Source organism: Pelodiscus sinensis, chromosome 30 (assembly GCF_052426305.1).
Source record: "Pelodiscus sinensis isolate ZL-2025 chromosome 30, ASM5242630v1, whole genome shotgun sequence".
NCBI classification, from domain to species: domain Eukaryota; kingdom Metazoa; phylum Chordata; order Testudines; family Trionychidae; genus Pelodiscus; species Pelodiscus sinensis.
In genome coordinates, this window is record NC_143081.1 from 14,708,138 (window position 1) to 14,725,386 (window position 17,249).

Genomic DNA, 17,249 nt, shown 5'->3' on the forward strand with positions numbered 1-17,249 from the left:
GTAGATGGAGCTTGGTCCTGCCTTGAGGGCGGGGGGCTGGACTCGATGACCTCTTGAGGTCCCTTCCAGTCCTATGATTCTATGATTCTATGCCAGTGTAGACGCTCTCTAGCACAAGAAAGCTCTGATGGCCATTTTAATCATAGGGCTTTCTTGCGCAAGACATTCGTGTTGCCTGTCTACACTGGCCTCTTGCGGAAGAACAGTTGCACAAAAGGGTTTATTCCTGAGCGGGAGCGTCAGAGTTCTGGTGCAAGAAGCCCTGATTTCATACATTAGAACGTCAGTTTACTTGCGCAAGGACACGCGCCCAGTGTATACAGGCAGCAAGTTTTTGCTCAAGAGTGGCCGCTTTTGCACAAGATCGCGCCAGTGTAGACACAGCCTCTGAGCCAGAAAATATTAGCTAAGCCACTAGAAACTGAAACATTTTCAGGTAAATTAAGGAAAACAAATGTTTTGAGTTTTCCAATACACAGGCTTTCTTTCAAGAGTAACAGACTTCCTCAGATTTTTTTGAGCTGAAACCCCACTGTTTCTTTGATACACAGCCAGTCCTCGAGTTACGAACGTGTCAACTTACGACTGTTCGTACTTATGACCAACCTCCCATTAAGCACATTAGAGTGGGTCCCCGAGTTACGAACAGCGCGGTCGCATTTAAATGAATGGGGTCCGACTTACGAACAAATCGAGTTACGACCAAGTGGTTGGTACGTAACTCGTTCGTAAGTCGGGGACCAGCTGTAATTTAAACAGACAATGTCTGATTATCCCAGATTGGCATCTTAGATTGGGTGGGAACATTGGCATAGTCTAATAATAGTAACATCTGGACCCAGACACTCTATTGCAATGGTGTGTGTATGTCTGTTTACTTGCGGAATGGTAAGAATGAATAAGCAGCAAAGTTGGTAACACTGCACAGGCATTGAACATGCTAGTGCCTTGGATGGAGAACAGTGAATTGAAGCCCCCAACTAAAGCCTGTATCGCTTAACTCTGCCCAAACCATCGGGGAGGGCAATGAGATTAGCACCTAGAGAGTCGGCTCTAGCACCATATGCCGTCTTTACTGCTGCCAGCTAACTACAAATGCTGCAAACAGGGCACCAAACATACACACAGGACACAGTGCATCCCTCAGCCAGCCTACAGGCTCAGCCGACAAAGCGCAGAGAAAGGGAGGAAAGGGAAACAGAGGCACAGCAAGGGCACATGACCAGCCTGATATCTCTCGGCAGGTCAGCAGCAGAACCAAGCACAGAATCAAAGGGTACATCTAGACTACAGGCTTTTGTCAACAGAAGTTCTGTCAACAGATACTGTCGACAAAGCTGTCGACAAAGAGCATCTAGATGACAGCCAATTCTGTCAACAAAGCAAGCCGCTTTGTCAACATGAGAGTGTAGACGCAAAGGACAGAGTAGATGCAATAACGCCTTCTGTCGACAGCACTCTGTCGACAAAAGGCATTATTCCTCGTAGAATGAGGTTTACCGCCATCGACAAAACTGCCGAGTTCTGTCCACATTATGTCGACAGAATTTGGCAGTAGTGCAGACGTAGGTATATTTTTGTCGACAAAACCCTGTAGTCTAGACACACCCAAAGGGCTCGTCTGCTTTGGCCCCTTTTCCGGAAGGGCATGTTAATTTCACGAGTCGTAATAGGGAAATCCGTGGGGGATTTAAATATCCCCCGCGGCATTTAAATAAAAATGTCCGCCGCTTTTTTCTGGCTTTTAGAAAAGCCGGAAAAGAGCGTCTACACTGGCCCCGATCCTCCGGAAAAAGCGCCCTTTTCCAGAGGATCTTATTCCTACTTCTAAAAGCCGGAAAAAAGCAGCGGACATTTTTATTTAAATGCCGCGGGGGATATTTAAATCCCCCGCGCATTTCCCTATTACAACTCGTGAAATTAACATGCCCCTTCCGGAAAAGGGGCCAATGTAGACGTAGCCAAAGTGTCCTAATGACCATGGAGTGGCACCAATTCAAAGCAACACAGGCCGTGACACGGCGGAGAACTTGCTGGGTGGTGTTACTAGTCCATCAGCACACAGATGGAAACGGGATGGTGCAACTCAAAACAGAGGCAGCAGGACGTCTATACGGTGCTGCACTGGAATGTGATAGAGGAGCTGCCATGCAGGACGTTGAATCACTAGGTGTCACATTTCTCTGGAAAGTGGATTTCGGGCAGTGTCGGTATTTTAGTTCCATGCCTGTGTCTGGGGCTTGCTGTCCCCACCAAGAGGGAGCCCTCTCGGATACAGCTGTTGCATGGGGATTGTGCTTTGTTCCACCCTTCACGCACAATTTCCTCTAGTCACATCCTGAGCCAGCCCTTGATCTTCAGATGGTGAAAACGGTTGCAGCTCCATGGACTGAGGAGCCAGGCCAATGGACACCCATGTGGTAACTCAAAAGTCCTAGTGAGTAGCTGGGACGGGTGTTGTGGTTCGTGCACACCCACACCAGGAGATCTGCAGGGCATCGGGGCCGTTCCCCGTCTCACTCTAATCCCCACCTCTGTCTGTGCCCTTCCCTCTGCAGCCATCACACCCCTTGCTGAAGACGGAAATGCCCAACCGTACCACCGTGGCCGAGTTCCTGCTCCTGGGGTTCTCCGACGTGCGGGAGCTGCAGATTTTGCACGTGGTGCTGTTTCTGGTGCTTTACCTGGCAGCCCTGATGGGGAACCTTCTCATCATCACAGCCATCGTCTTAGACCATCGTCTTCACACCCCCATGTACTTCTTCCTGGTCAACCTGTCCATCCTGGACCTCGGTTCCCTCTCTGTCACCGTCCCCAAATCCATGGCCAACTCCCTTCTGGACACCAGGTCAATTTCCTACCCTGCCTGTGTCACCCAAGTCTTTCTCTTTATACTCTTCCTTGTAGCTGATCTTGCCTTGCTCACTGTCATGGCCTATGACCGATATGTCGCCATCTGCCACCCGCTGCACTACGAGAAAGTGATGAACAGGGGAGCTTGTGTTAACATGGCCGCCAGCGCCTGGCTTGCTGCTATCGTCAACTCTGCCCTGCACACCGGGAACACCTTCAGCCTACCCTTCTGCCAGGCCAACGACATCAACCAGTTCTTCTGCGAAATCCCCCAGCTCCTCAAGCTGGCCTGCTCCGACTCCTACCGCAGTGAAATTGGGCTTCTTGCCTTCAGTGCCTTTTTAGCTGTGAATTGCTTTGCTTTTATCCTTGTGTCGTATGTTCAGATCTTCAAAGCGGTCCTGAGAATCCCCTCAGAGCAGGGCCGGCACAAAGCCTTCTCCACCTGCCTCCCCCACCTCACTGTGGTCTCTCTGTTAATTTGCACGGGGTCCTTTGCCTACCTGAAATCCACCTCCAGCTCAGCAACAAAGCTGGATCTAGTGGTGGGTGTTCTCTATGCCGTGGTGCCTCCCATGGTGAATCCGGTCATCTACAGCCTGAGGAACAAGGAGATCAAAGCTGCGCTGAAGAAACTGTGGATTTAATTCACCAAAAACTAAAATGTCCGTCATCACTCCTTGACTGTGATTTCATTCTGAGTTTCCTTCTGAATACAATCAACTGGTCACCAGTTACCTTCATAAGAACACGGGCTGCAAACTTTTTATGAAGTGATGAAATCAAGACTAACTGCACGGATATTAACTGTGTTAATTTAGACTCACACTCGTGCAGAATCTAAGTGTCTCTCCATAAATCTTCCTGCAAACCTATCTCTCTGTCTTAGGGTATGTCTACACTAGCTTCTTAATTCGACCTAGGTAGGCAAATCAGGCGACTGGAGTTGCAAATGAAGCCCGGGATTTAAATATCCCAGGCTTTATTTGCATGTTCACGTTCGGTCGCCATTTTGAAATTTCACTAGCCCGAACTCAATGCCGCGCGGCTACACGCAGCAATGAAACATTAATTCGAACTAAGGACTTAGTTCGAATTAACTGTTACTCCTCATGGAATGGACTTAGTTCAAATTAACGTTTCACTGTCGCGTGTAGCCACGCGGCAGTTAGTTCAGGCTAGTGAAATTTCAAAATGGCGACCGGACGGGAACATGCAAATAAAGCCCGGGATATTTAAATCTCGTGCTTCATTTGCAACTCTCGTCGCCTGATTTGCCTATCTAGCTCAAATTAACGAGCTAGTGTAGACATACCCTTAAGGATTTACGCTGCAAACCTCACCGTGCTTTCTCAGCATGTTGCACAGAATATCCACCGCCACAGTGAAGTCACTAGTGGACTTCATGAAGTCTATGCTGCTTCTCCTTATTCGGGTTAAACATTGGGGGTGGGGGATGAGAGTTTGTGTGCTTGAATCTTTTTTATTTTGTTTCATTTTATTGATTTGTTCGTGGACTTGTTTCTTTGTTCTAGATGACTTTTGGGAGGTAGGAATTTACACGAGTTGATCGAATGGGGACATCAGGGTTTTTAACATCTATTCAAGATATCGATGTCATAATATCTTCAAAGTTTTGCTTTCCCTTAGGATGAAGAATTAAAGTTTCTGGAGGTATCCGGACAGCTGAGTTCCTGGTCAAGTGACTATTTTAATACTGATGGAATTGTATTGTATTATTTAAGATGTGTTAGGGCAACTAGATCCTTCTATAAGTATGTGTACTCTCTTTTTAAAATAAATACATAAACAAATACTGTAATAAATAGCTTCAAGAAATCTCAGAAGCCAATGGTTAATTTTCACTATGAGTGAACACCTATGAATCGCCTAAAGCTAAATGTAGGGTTGAGTGCTTTTTGGGGGCAAGAGGAGTTAGGAATATAGATGCGATATTAAACTGGGCCTATTGCAATTAGATATACAGTTTGTAAGTACTGGCTATTGCCTAAAGTCACTAAGGAGACCAGTGGCAAAACAGTGAGCTAAGTCCGATGAGAGTTAGGTACATAAAATTATTTCGGGGATTGGGCCCAAATCAAGGTGTTTTGAATTTCTTTCTAGCACACTAAGGGTATGTCTAGACTTCATCCCTCTGTCGCCCGAGGGATGTAAATTAGATGTACCAAAATTGCTAACGAAGTGGGGATTTAAATATCCCGGGCTTCGTTAGAATAAAAATGGCCGCCGCTTTTTGCCGACATGGCACTTTGCTGGCAAAAAGCGGCAGTCTAGATGGGGATAGGTCGGCAAGGAAAGACTGATCCTGTAAACCTTGTTGAACGAGGCATAAGCGATCGGTCAGAAAAGGCTTTCCTTGTCGACCGATCCCTGTCTAGACTGCCACTTTTTGCAGGCAAAGTGCCATGTTGGCAAAAAGCAGCGGCCATTTTTATTCTAATGAAGCGTGGTATATTTAAATCCCCGCTTCATTAGCCATTTCAGTATGTCTAATTTACATCCCTCTGGCGACAGAGGGATGTAGTCTAGTCTAGACGTACCCTAACTGCATTACAATATTTACAATACTTTGAGCTTCCAGCCTAAACATGTAATTTGCAAGTGTCACCACCCTGCAAACTCTCAGTTAAACTAGATATGATGGACTTTGCCTAAAACAGGGGGGCCACCAGCCCCGTTAAGACCTGCCCTCGTGCAGCTCATTGCTCCACTGCCCCACCCCCCACGGCCTTCCACTTTACAAATGATGGGGCCATCATCCCTTAGGTGCCTCACTCCAGCACCGCTCTCTCCAACTCTCCTGTTTGTTTGGCCCTCTTTGCTAGCTCCCTTGGGGTACGTCTAGACTACAGGCTTTTGTCGACAGAAGTTTTGTCGACAGATACTGTCGACAAAGCCTCTGTCGACAAAGAGCGTCTAGATGACGTTCCTCGTAGAATGAGGCATTATTCCTCGTGGAATAAGACTTACCACCGTCGACAAAACTGCTGAGTTCTGTCGACGTTATGTCAACAGAACTCAGGGGCAGTGTAGATGCAAGGATTGTTTTGTCGACAAAAGTTCACTTCTGTCGACAAAACCCTGTAGTCTAGACACACCCTTGGTCACGTAATGTGTCTCTTTTAAGCCCTTCCGCCTGGCATCAGCCTTTCGCCCTCATTAACCCCCAAGGGAACGTTCCACCAGAAGCAAACTCAAGGTTGGTCAAGGACGATGTAAGGTTCAAAGGACAGAAGGACAGATACCCACACAGCGGACAACGTGCAGGCCGGCTCTTCCATTTCGTACTCTGCGCTGCTGCTCCATTCTACAGGGTTGTTGCCACAAAGTGAAGCTTTAAACAAAGGCCTGCATGATGCATCCCAGCTGAGGATGTACTCTCAAGACTTGAATTAAGCACGTAGTTTATTCCACCGCTGCTACAACCCTGACCCAAGATCTTTGCAACTGTTGTATGTAGTTGATTCCTGTATCGATTTTAACTTTCTTTCTTTCTTTCTTTCTTTCTTTCTTTCTTTCTTTCTTTCTAATTTTAACAAATCTTCAACATTTTATATTCTAAAGGACTGGCTACAGCATGATTTTGGGGTGAGATCTGTGTTATAAATTGACCCAGGAATGTTGCTGGTCCTTCGGAACTGGAAGAATCTTTTGATTTGATGACATTGGTTTAATATCCGTAAGTAGTTTTAAGGGTGGTTGAAACAGAAGACCTGGAGTATCGAAGGGAATTGCTTGCATGACTTCTTGTTAGCCAGAACCCATTTTTACACCCACTTTTCCCTGCTTCCCTCTCGCCCCTGGAGAGCAGGGACAGCTCTCCAGCCCTTGTTGAGGTATGTCTACACTTGCACCGTCTTTCGAGAGAGGGATGCAAACGACGACATTCAAAATTGCAAATGAAGCTGGGATTTAAATATCCCGTGCTTCATTTGCATATTCACGTTATGGCGCTATTTCGAAATAACGGACACTGTTAAGACGCGGTTATTTCGAGAGAAAACCCTTCTCTCAAAATAACCCTTATTCCTCATACACTGAGGTTTACCAAGTATCAGAGGGGTAGCCGTGTTAGTCTGAATCTGCAAAAGCGGCGAGGAGTCCTGTGGCACCTTATAGACTAACCGAAGTGTAGGAGCATAAGCTTTCGTGGGCAAAGACCCACTTCGTCAGATGCATGTCTGACGAAGTGGGTCTTTGCCCACGAAAGCTTATGCTCCTACACTGAGGTTTACCAGTTATTTCGGGAGAAGGGTTTCTCTTGAAATAAGCGCATCTACACAGTGTCCGTTGTTTCGAAATAGCGCCATAACGCGAATATGCAAATGAAGCACGGGTTATTTAAATCCCGGCTTCATTTGCAATTTGGAAGGTCGTCATTTGCATCCCTCTCTCGAAAGAGGAGGCAAGTGGAGACATACCCAAAGAGGTGGGATAGGGAAAATGCTCAGAGAGATTCCCCACTAGTGACTTGAGCCATCCTTCTTTGGACCATCTGCAGGAGAACCCTCAGTCTCCCAGCCTCCAGAGCTAAAGCTCCCCCCTTTCTCCTCCATCAGTTTGCCTGAAAGTGTAGAGCGCTGACGAGGCTGGCGGCGCTGACGAGGCTGTCCTCTGGAGCTCCCTCCTTGCCACTGAGTCCTAAAAGCCGTCGATCAAGTCTAGATGCTGGACAATCCGCTGTCTTCCCTGGACTCTGCTCTCAAACGAGATCCCAGACAGACCCTCTCTTGAAAGGGACCAGCAACTCCATACCACCCCTAAACCGACATCCACCGTCGTCCACATGGACTATGACAGCTGTCGAGGTAGGTTTTCACTTGGTGCCCATCACCGGGGTATCTGAAGACCAAGGATCCGGGTGCCACTTGCCATGGGGGGAGGCAGTTGCTTGCCTTTCTTCACAGGAGCCTGCCTTTCTGATTTCGTTTCATCGAAAGCAGCAGGCGCGCTGAGGAGCAGGGCGTGCTCGCTCCAGAAAGCTGAACAGCTGGAGCTCTGCGTGTGTCGTTCAAACGGTCCAAACGCTCGACGTGGACACAGACACGTCAGCATAAAGGGGCTTGACGCCGGTGTAGCGAGGGGAATAAGCGACATCGGTGTCAGGCCCTTTTATGAGGCTAGAACTACCCGCACTAGGAGTGGTGCTGGGACAATTACTGAGGCAGGGAGAAATACAGAAATGCAGCCCAGTGGGTGGGGGGCTCAGGGCAGAAATGTGGGGACGTACAGGAGTCAGGGCAGGAGGCTGGGTGTGTGGAGGGGTCATGTCAGGGGCTTGAGAGGAATGAGGGGTTCAGGTAAGATGTGGGGTGCAGGGGTCAGGGCAGGCGGTTGGGGGCGAGGGGTACAGGAGTCAAGGCAGTAAGTTGGGTGTGGGGGGATAGGACAGGCGGTGGGGGGCTCAGGGCAAAGCGGGGGGTGCAGGAGTAAGGAGGGGTCGATGTGTTGGGGGCTCAGGGAGGGAGAGTGGGAGGCAGGCCAGTAGGTTGAGTGTTGGGGGCACAGGGAAGGGGATGCAGCCTCAGGGTCGAGGTGGGGGGGGGAGTCTCAGGACGGGATGAGGGTCCCCGATTGAAACCAGAATCTCAGCTGACTGGCGCGCGCGGGGGCCGCACCCCGGCTGCTGTCGCCCCAGGGTCCAAGCCGAGGCAGCGTCAGAGCTGATCAGGGCTGCTCCATTTACCTCCCCTGGAGAAACAACCGTCACGTCCTGAGCAAACAGCCGTTAGAGACGCAGCCGGGTGAACTGTGCCGGGGCAGGGACACACACTTCCACAAACAGCCCCCTGCATTGCAACGCGCCCCGCAACCCCCTCCTGCACACACACAAACACACACCCCCGCATTGCAACACGCCCCGCAACCCCCTCCTGCACACACACACACACACCCCCGCATTGCAACACGCCCCGCAACCCCCTCCTGCACACACACAAACACACACCCCCGCATTGCAACACGCCCCGCAACCCCCTCCTGCACACACACAAACACACCCCCGCATTGCAACACGCCCCGCAACCCCCTCCTGCACACACACAAACACACCCCCGCATTGCAACGCGCCCCGCAACTCCCCTCCTGCACACACACAAACACACCCCCCCCCGCATTGCAACACGCCCCGGAACCCCCTCCTGCACACACACAAACACACACCCCCGCATTGCAACACGCCCCGCAACTCCCCTCCTGCACACACACAAACACAGACCCCCCGCATTGCAACACGCCCCACAATCTCCCTCCCGCACGCGCACACACACCCGCCTCCGCATTGCAACACGCCCCGCAACTCCCCTCCTGCACACACACAAACACACACCCCCCGCACTGCAACACGCCCCGCAATCTCCCTCCCGCACGTACACACATACACCCGCCTCCTGCATTGCAACACGCCCCGCAACCCCCTCCTGCACACACACACACCCGCCTCCTGCATTGCAACACGCCCCGCAACCCACTCCCGCACGCACACACACACCCGCCTCCTGCATTGCAACACGCCCCGCAACCCACTCCCGCACGCACACACACACCCGCCTCCTGCATTGCAACACGCCCCGCAACCCACTCCCGCACGCACACACACACCCGCCTCCTGCATTGCAACGCGCCCCGCAACCCCCTCCTGCACACACACAAACACACACCCCCCGCATTGCAACACGCCCCGCAACCCTCTCCTGCACACACACAAACACACACCCCCCGCATTGCAACGCGCCCCGCAACCCCCTCCTGCACACACACAAACACACACCCCCGCATTGCAACACGCCCCGCAACCCTCTCCTGCACACACACACACACCCCCCGCATTGCAACGCGCCCCGCAACTCCCCTCCTGCACACACACAAACACACACACCCCGCATTGCAACGCGCCCCGCAACCCCCTCCTGCACACACACAAACACACCCCCCCCCCCCCGCATTGCAACACGCCCCGGAACCCCCTCCTGCACACACACAAACACACACCCCCGCATTGCAACACGCCCCGCAACTCCCCTCCTGCACACACACAAACACAGACCCCCCGCATTGCAACACGCCCCACAATCTCCCTCCCGCACGCGCACACACACCCGCCTCCGCATTGCAACACGCCCCGCAACTCCCCTCCTGCACACACAAACACACACCCCCCGCATTGCAACACGCCCCGCAATCTCCCTCCCGCACGCGCACACACACCCGCCTCCTGCATTGCAACACGCCCCGCAACTCCCCTCCTGCACACACACAAACACACACCCCCCGCACTGCAACACGCCCCGCAATCTCCCTCCCGCACGTACACACATACACCCGCCTCCTGCATTGCAACACGCCCCGCAACCCCCCTCCTGCACACACACACACCCGCCTCCTGCATTGCAACACGCCCCGCAACCCACTCCCGCACGCACACACACACCCGCCTCCTGCATTGCAACACGCCCCGCAACCCACTCCCGCACGCACACACACACCTGCCTCCTGCATTGCAACACGCTCCGCAACCCCCCTCCCACCCGCACACACACACACACCCGCCCCTCCCCGCCCGGCATTGCAGCACGCCCTGCAACCCCCTTCCCGCACACACACACACACACACACACACACACACAAACACCTGCCTCCTGCATTGCAGCACGCCCTGCAACCCCCCTCCCGCATGCACACAAACACCCCCCCCCGCATTGCAATGTGCCCTGCAACCCTCTCCCGCACACACACACACAAACACCCGCCTCCTGCATTGCAACGCGCCCCACAACCCCCCTCCCATACATACACACACACACACACAAACACCTGCCCCCTGCATTGCAACGCGCCCTGCAAACACCCCCCTGCATGTCAACGCGCCCCCGCCCCGCAAACACCCCTCCCCCACTGCCCTCTCCTGGGACCCCTTTCGGATCCCGGCCCTGGCCTGTTTTTCGAGGCTTGTCCCTTGGGAAGTCTGCGTGGGCGCTGCCGGCTGCCCGGTGCCACGGCCCATCCCCGTCGCGGCTGCCTCCGGGTTTTATAGCCCTACCCATCTCCCAGCCGGCCTGCTATGACTCCCCCCTCCCCAGCCCGTCTGAAGTGGCCCCTGTCCCATGGGGCTGGCTGGGCTCCGCTCCCCCCCAGGCGCTGCGCCCTGGCTCCGGGCACGTGGCCCTGCGACGATGCTCTTGCTTGGCCCGGCCCTGCCAGGCCACCAATGTCACAGTGGTTCACAGCCGCTCTCCCCCGCCCCCCTCCTTGTCTTCATGCCCCACTCGGGCTCGCTCCGCTACTGCTGAGATCCCTGCCTCAGTTTACCCCCCACCTGCCCAGCCCTCCCCATGCCACTCAGCCCCCTCCTTCCTAGAACCCACACTTACAGACCCTTCCCCCCGGCCTGCTCTCCCCCCTCTGCCACCCCCACTACAGGGTCCAACAAGAACGAGAGACCAAGATGCAGAAGATCAAATTTTCCTTCTTTTTTTTTTCCTAATTGTATTTCTGGGAGAATGAGCAGCCTATTGACAAAGGTCGCTTGACACAGCGCACAAATCCACGGGCTGCGAGAGATCAGAGGCGACCCTGCCTCTCCCCCTGCGGGGCGCAAACATTGTAAGTCCTGGTGAAAGCAGGGGATAAATAACGAGTGAAAGTAACAACTGAATTTTAATTGGGGAGAGGGAAAGAACGGCAAAGGCCAGGATGGACCATACACAGTTGGTAACACACGCACTCATGGACACAGGCATAGCTATAGGAGCAAAAACACCCCTGCCCAGAGCTGTGCGTGTACACCCACGTATGGCTGTGCATCCCCTGGCATTCAGAGAGACACACACGGCAAGCGCCACCCTCGTGTGTAGCTGTGTGCATACACAAGAGTGAAAGATACACCAACGTACACGTTCAAACACCTGGCCTCTGTCGACACTCGCGGTTTCTTGTGCCAGAAATAAGCAAATGAGGTTAAGCGTGGACTGTCACCGAGCCTCATTTGCATACCTAATGAGCAGCCATTTTTGCCGAAGAGGCTCTTGCGCCAGAAGCTGTCTACACTGCTCCTCCTTGCGCAAGAAAACCCCTCTTGCGCAACGCCGCTCTTCCTGAAAAGTAATGGGCGCGACGGCGTTGCGCAAGAGGGGTTTTGTTGCGCAAGACGGGGCAGGGTAGACAGAGCCTTCTGGCGCAAGAGCCTCGTCTGCAAAAACGGCAGCTCATTAGGTATGCAAACGAGGCCCAGCGATAGTCCCCGCTTTGCCCCATTTGCATAGTTCTGGCGCAAAAAAGCCGCAAGAGTAGACAGCCATACTGACTTACACACATCGACAACACCCAATATCTGCATTTATACGAACGCACGAAGAGCGTGACCCGCGTACATGCGCAGAGGCAAAGACACAACAGGATACACACCCTGATTTGCACGCATGGACACACACACACAAATGTGTGACCCAGTAAGCAGCGTACAACGGAGCCAGACCCGGATCCTCAAAGGCAGGGAGGTGCCTTTGATGCTCATCTTGGTCCACTGGGGTACTACAATCACAGGATGTCAGTTTCACAACCTGAAAGGGACCATCCCAGGATGGGAGAGGTTTACCGACTGTCGGTGACAGGTCAGGACAACGGAATTGACAATCAGACCTGTAGCCAGGGAAGTACAGCCTAGCATGAGAGGGCAAGGCAATCTGCGGTAACAATCAGAGGGCTACTGCATTACAATAGAAACACCCCAATTCTGAGACGAATCGCAGCCCAGACAATTCGCGTTTTCGTTCTTTCCCCCATCCCCAGAAGGGCTGAATTTCCAAAGGCAGCGACATCCTCTTGGTCTCGTAGGCCCTGCTAGCTCCGGGACGTGGCTCCAGCTCTTTGCTGGGAGAGGCGACGGTGAAGAAGCTGTTGCTGGATTCGCCTGCAGGCGGGGATGTGGCAAAGAAGGGTTTGAAGTGGAAGTCTCCCTCCCCACACCTGCCCCGGACAGGTGTGGTGTCCCAGGGTACCTGGCAGCATTACCTAGGAAGGGGAAGTCAGAGAGTCAGTTGGATGCTGGAGTCTCTACATCCGAGACCACCCTAGTGTGACAATCGGGGAATTGAGCAAAGTCTCCAATCGAAGACCATGTGTGACCACGGTCTGATTTAAATGCAGGGGCTACGTTTGGGATCGTCACAAGAAATGGCGAGATCTGGAGGCCTGACCCCTGCAGGCCTAATTCTATGAATCTGGACTCAAACCTTTTAACGATGCGAGAGCCACTAGAGGGAAACAAAGGCCGATGCTCAAGAATTCTGACCTACACATTGAGAGTTGCTTACACAGTCGTGGGGTTCTTACAGCGCCGTTGTCCTTCTGGATCTGTAGCCTTTATGGCCATTGGTTCCCGCTTTTCCGTGACCCCTTGAAAAATGTCCCCTTTTGAAAAGCACAGCAAGTACCCAGAGACGGACAGTAAAGGTTGTGGCTTTTTTTGTGCCCGCTTTCTGTCCCTGAAAGAGTGTCTGACCCCGCAAAATTCAGAAGGTGCCACCGGACGGCCAACCCATCCAAGGGCACTCTGAGTGAAGAAAGGCCACGTTTAATCTGCGATGACACAAAATCCCGCTGCCCATGGCTCGCGGCAGCAAGAGGAACGGTCATCGCGGCCGCTCTCCCTGAAACGAGCAGCTCTGAGAGCAGAGAGAAAATACCCCATGAATTTCCCCATAGAACAATCTTTTCCTAAGCCATCTCCTCATAGAATCATAGGACTGGAAGGGACCTCGAGAGGTCATCGAGTCCAGCCCCCCGCCCTCAAGGCAGGACCAAGCTCCATCTACACCATCCCTGACAGATGTCTATCTAACCTGTTCTTAAATATCTCCAGAGAGGGAGATTCCACCACCTCCCTTGGCAATTTATTCCAATATTTGACCACCCTGACAGTTAGGAATTTTTTCCTAATGTCCAATCTAAACCTCTCCTGCTGCACTTTAAGCCCATTACTCCTTGTCCTGTCCTCAGAAACCAAGAGGAACAAATTTTCCCCTTCCTCCTTGTGACACCCTTTTAGATATTTGAAAACCGCTATCATGTCCCCCCTTAATCTTCTTTTTTCCAAACTAAACAAGCCCAGTTCATGAAGCCTGGCTTCATAGCTCATGTTCTCTAGACCTTTAATCATTCTTGTCGCTCTTCTCTGGACCCTTTCCAATTTCTCCACATCTTTCTTGAAATGTGGCGCCCAGAACTGGACACTCGAGTCCTGCAGGAGGGAGTTCCCATGCACGTGTGCAGACAGGTACGGCTTCCTGCAAGCATCTGTGACGGCAGACTTGGCAGTGTTTGGAAGATCAGTTCACGACTGTCACTGAATGGGGAACGCACGGGACACTCTACACCAGATCTTTGTTCATTTCTATGTCTGCTACCTTGGCCCCTTCCTTGGCCCATGCCCTCCCCACCTGATTACATTAGCCAGGGTACCAATAAGGGGTCACGCTAAGACACTGGACGGATACGAACTTCCAGCAGCTCTTACTTGGATTCTGTATAGGAATCACAGATGTAAGTCAGGAGAAGCAAAACCAGCCAATCTTGTCTCAAGAGTTCCTGCCCCTACAGAAACAAGGAGGGAATATTTCCAGGTCATGACAAAAAGGAGAAAAAAGAAGCCACCAACTGCATGGAAAACGATTCCTTGCATCTACCTCCCTCCTCCACGTGCACAGAAATCAGAGCCACGTTTCTGACGAAAGTCTGCATGGATCGGCTACTTCTCCCTACTGTCTGGGACACTGGTCTGCTCAGGGCATGTGTGTAATCAGGGTAGATCAGGTGAAACACGGACTGAACATGCGGTTCATCACAGCAGACCCTACAGGGGGCTATGTTGTGTGCACCCCCCCCCCCCAGAAACCACCAAAGGGGTGGAGAATTTTAGCTGCTTCCTCACCCAACTTCCTGGGTCGTCCTGGCTTCCCGTGCAACACGATAAAACCCAGGCCTGCATAAACAGGGGAGCAGTCAGAGGTGATTTTATCCCTGGGCAAGGCGCTGGTGAATTGGATACCGGACTGTGGTTTCTAGTCAGACTGGAGACAGATGCCTTTCTAGGAGGGATGTTTCAATGCAACACACATTAGCAGGATCCCTGTGTGAAATTCGCTGGCCTGTATTAAACTGGAGCTCAGTCTAGGTAACGTAACGATTCCTTCCGGCTCTCAGTAAGGGGATAGGAGCAGCTTTTAAGGCAGGCATCATCTCTGATTGGGGGCGGGGCCACTCCAAGATTTTAGAAAGTGGTCAACAGCTGCATTTCTCTCCGGAGAGGGTGCAGGGTCTGGAACGGAGGGCGCGTGCAGAAGGGAGCTCGGGATGCAGGGAAAGCGGCTTCCCGGGCAGACCGGCTCCCCCCTGCTCCGTGCTGATCTCTGGCTGCTTCCCAGTCCCCCCACAGAGATCAGAGCAAGCCCCGAGACGCCCTTTCTGCAAGGCCCTCCACAGCTGCAGCCCCTTACCCCTCTGTCCTGGGTGCCCAGGGCCGGGATGTTTCACAGCCGCCCATTTTCAAGATTCAGTCGCTCCACGGATCCACTTCAGCCCCAATCGTTGTGTGGGGGCGGGGAGTCCCTCTCCATCGTCTGAAACAGGCAAAGGAACATTGGTAAGAGCGCGTCCAACCCAGCCTCTTCCTATGCCCTGCTGCTGAGATCACAGCTGGTATCTAAGCCCAGGCCCCCAGCCCGCTCCCTGGGGATGTACCTAAGCAGAGAGCTCACTCTACCCAAGGGGGAAGACAGCAGGACTAGCCGGAAGTCACTCTGGGGTGCAGAGAGGCAGCCAGAGCAAAGGGCAGGAGGAGAAGGGAGGGGAACATTGTAGCAGACACCCGGACAAGGCCCATGTCTGCAAGAATTTGCCTGGTCTTCTGGGTTCGCATCACCCTTCCCTGAGCCCGTTACTGCCCTGACTCAGCCGCCGGAGGGTCTCCTTGCAGCTCCAAGCCAGGGCCGGGCAGGGACTCCCTCTGTGGGAGCAGGGCTGCGTGCAGCCCATAACTTGCTTTCCCCCTAGGACCTCTCACCCCAGATTTCAGAGCATTTTGTAGTTAGCCAATCACGCCTTGCACGCGTCCTAGGACCGATCACTCACATGGGGCAGTGGGGAAACTGAGGCAGGAGCGAAGTGCCTTGCTCAAGGTCACTCCGGGGACAGGTCAGAGCTAGTGACGGCCCGTTGCCCTGACTCCCGGCCCACTTGTGAAAAAGGGGGGCTGGACGGCATGTGGGGCAGGGCCTAGGGGCACTATGCAGGCAGGCAGGAGGCCAAAAGGGGTTCAGGGCAGCCCCTGAACTCAGCACGTGTGTCAAAGCCGCTGCACTTCCCCTCTGGTCACCGAGCCTCCGCACATCACCACGCGGGGAGAAAACCGGAGCAAAACGCGCCCCAGCCCCAGAGACTGGGTCACTGGACCCTTCACTGCAGCCGCCTCTCTGAACCCCCAGTCCAGCCCCTCCCAGCAGAGCGCCCCTCCCTCCCCTGCCCTGTGGGGCGCACACAGCCCTGCGCACAACACACCCGCTGTTGAACTGGGGTGGGTGCAGCAGGAGGGGGGGTCCCAGGACTCTGCCCGCCCCTCCCGAGCTGGGAGCAGGATCAAGGCGATTGCAAAGCAGCATCAAAGCCCCCAGAGCCCTCTGGGTGCACAAGGCACCTGGGGGGGAAGCAGCGATCAATTTCCTGCAGGCAGGCTGCAGACCAGGCATCTCGGAGCCCACCAGCCCGGTGCACCCTCACAGCCCATCCCCCCTGCCTTGGCTTAAAGGGCTGGGGGGGGGGGGCTGAATCCAGCAGCCCCAGGGCCAACCCCCATGCAACCCCCCCCGCAGCAGGTCCAGTTTGGCCACATTCATTCCAGCCCCCGCACAGGAGCGGATGGGCAAAACGAAACCCCGATGCGCAAAGGATTCGCGCAGCGCTTGCAACTCACCCAGCTCGCTGCTCGGAGGGGCCCTGGCAAGAGGCAGGAAGCAGCATGGCCCGGTGAAAAGACACAAATGAGAGGAAGGGGGAGGCGGGACCGGAAGGAAAGCCGCTTTGCAATTGGCCAAGAGCCTAGCTCAGCCTCTCTCATGTGCTGAAAATCAAGACCGGATGCAGAGGCCTCAAGCCAAGTAGCAGAAGTGGCTGTAGGAAAATGAGACCCAGAAATAGACCAGAGAGATCCTGGTTGCATAGGGGCAGTCCAGACATGGGAGGTTTTTTCTTGTCTAGGCGCTATTCCCCCTTCCCCACCTCGCTGTTTAGCAATTGCTCAGCCTAGGGAGAAGTCAGGGCCTGTCTGTGAAACCTCTCTGCCTTGGGAATGCAATCCTGGGCGCAAAGTTTACAAAGCACAGCCG

General features: G+C 53.5%; 1 protein-coding gene, 1 long non-coding RNA gene and 2 other non-coding genes across 4 annotated transcripts; 1 reads left to right on the top strand and 3 right to left on the bottom strand.

The window, feature by feature from the left end:
* Positions 1-2,585: 2,585 nt before the first annotated feature.
* Positions 2,586-3,500, top strand: LOC102452865 (olfactory receptor 14C36-like). The gene has a single exon (XM_014569011.4). It carries the CDS (start codon positions 2,586-2,588, stop codon positions 3,498-3,500), a length of 915 nt encoding a protein of 304 aa, XP_014424497.2.
* Positions 3,501-11,510: 8,010 nt separating this feature from the next.
* Positions 11,511-16,984, bottom strand: LOC102451157 (uncharacterized). The gene is made up of 4 exons (XR_012898108.2): positions 16,838-16,984; positions 15,366-15,488; positions 14,387-14,463; positions 11,511-12,882 (listed from the first exon to the last, which is right to left on the bottom strand). It is a non-coding gene; the product is annotated as an uncharacterized LOC102451157 (long non-coding RNA).
* LOC112544274 (small nucleolar RNA SNORA79) lies at positions 13,362-13,508 on the bottom strand. The gene has a single exon (XR_003087593.3). It is a non-coding gene; the product is annotated as a small nucleolar RNA SNORA79 (small nucleolar RNA).
* On the bottom strand, positions 14,645-14,722 carry LOC112544919 (small nucleolar RNA SNORD126). The gene has a single exon (XR_003088282.3). It is a non-coding gene; the product is annotated as a small nucleolar RNA SNORD126 (small nucleolar RNA).
* Positions 16,985-17,249: the final 265 nt, after the last annotated feature.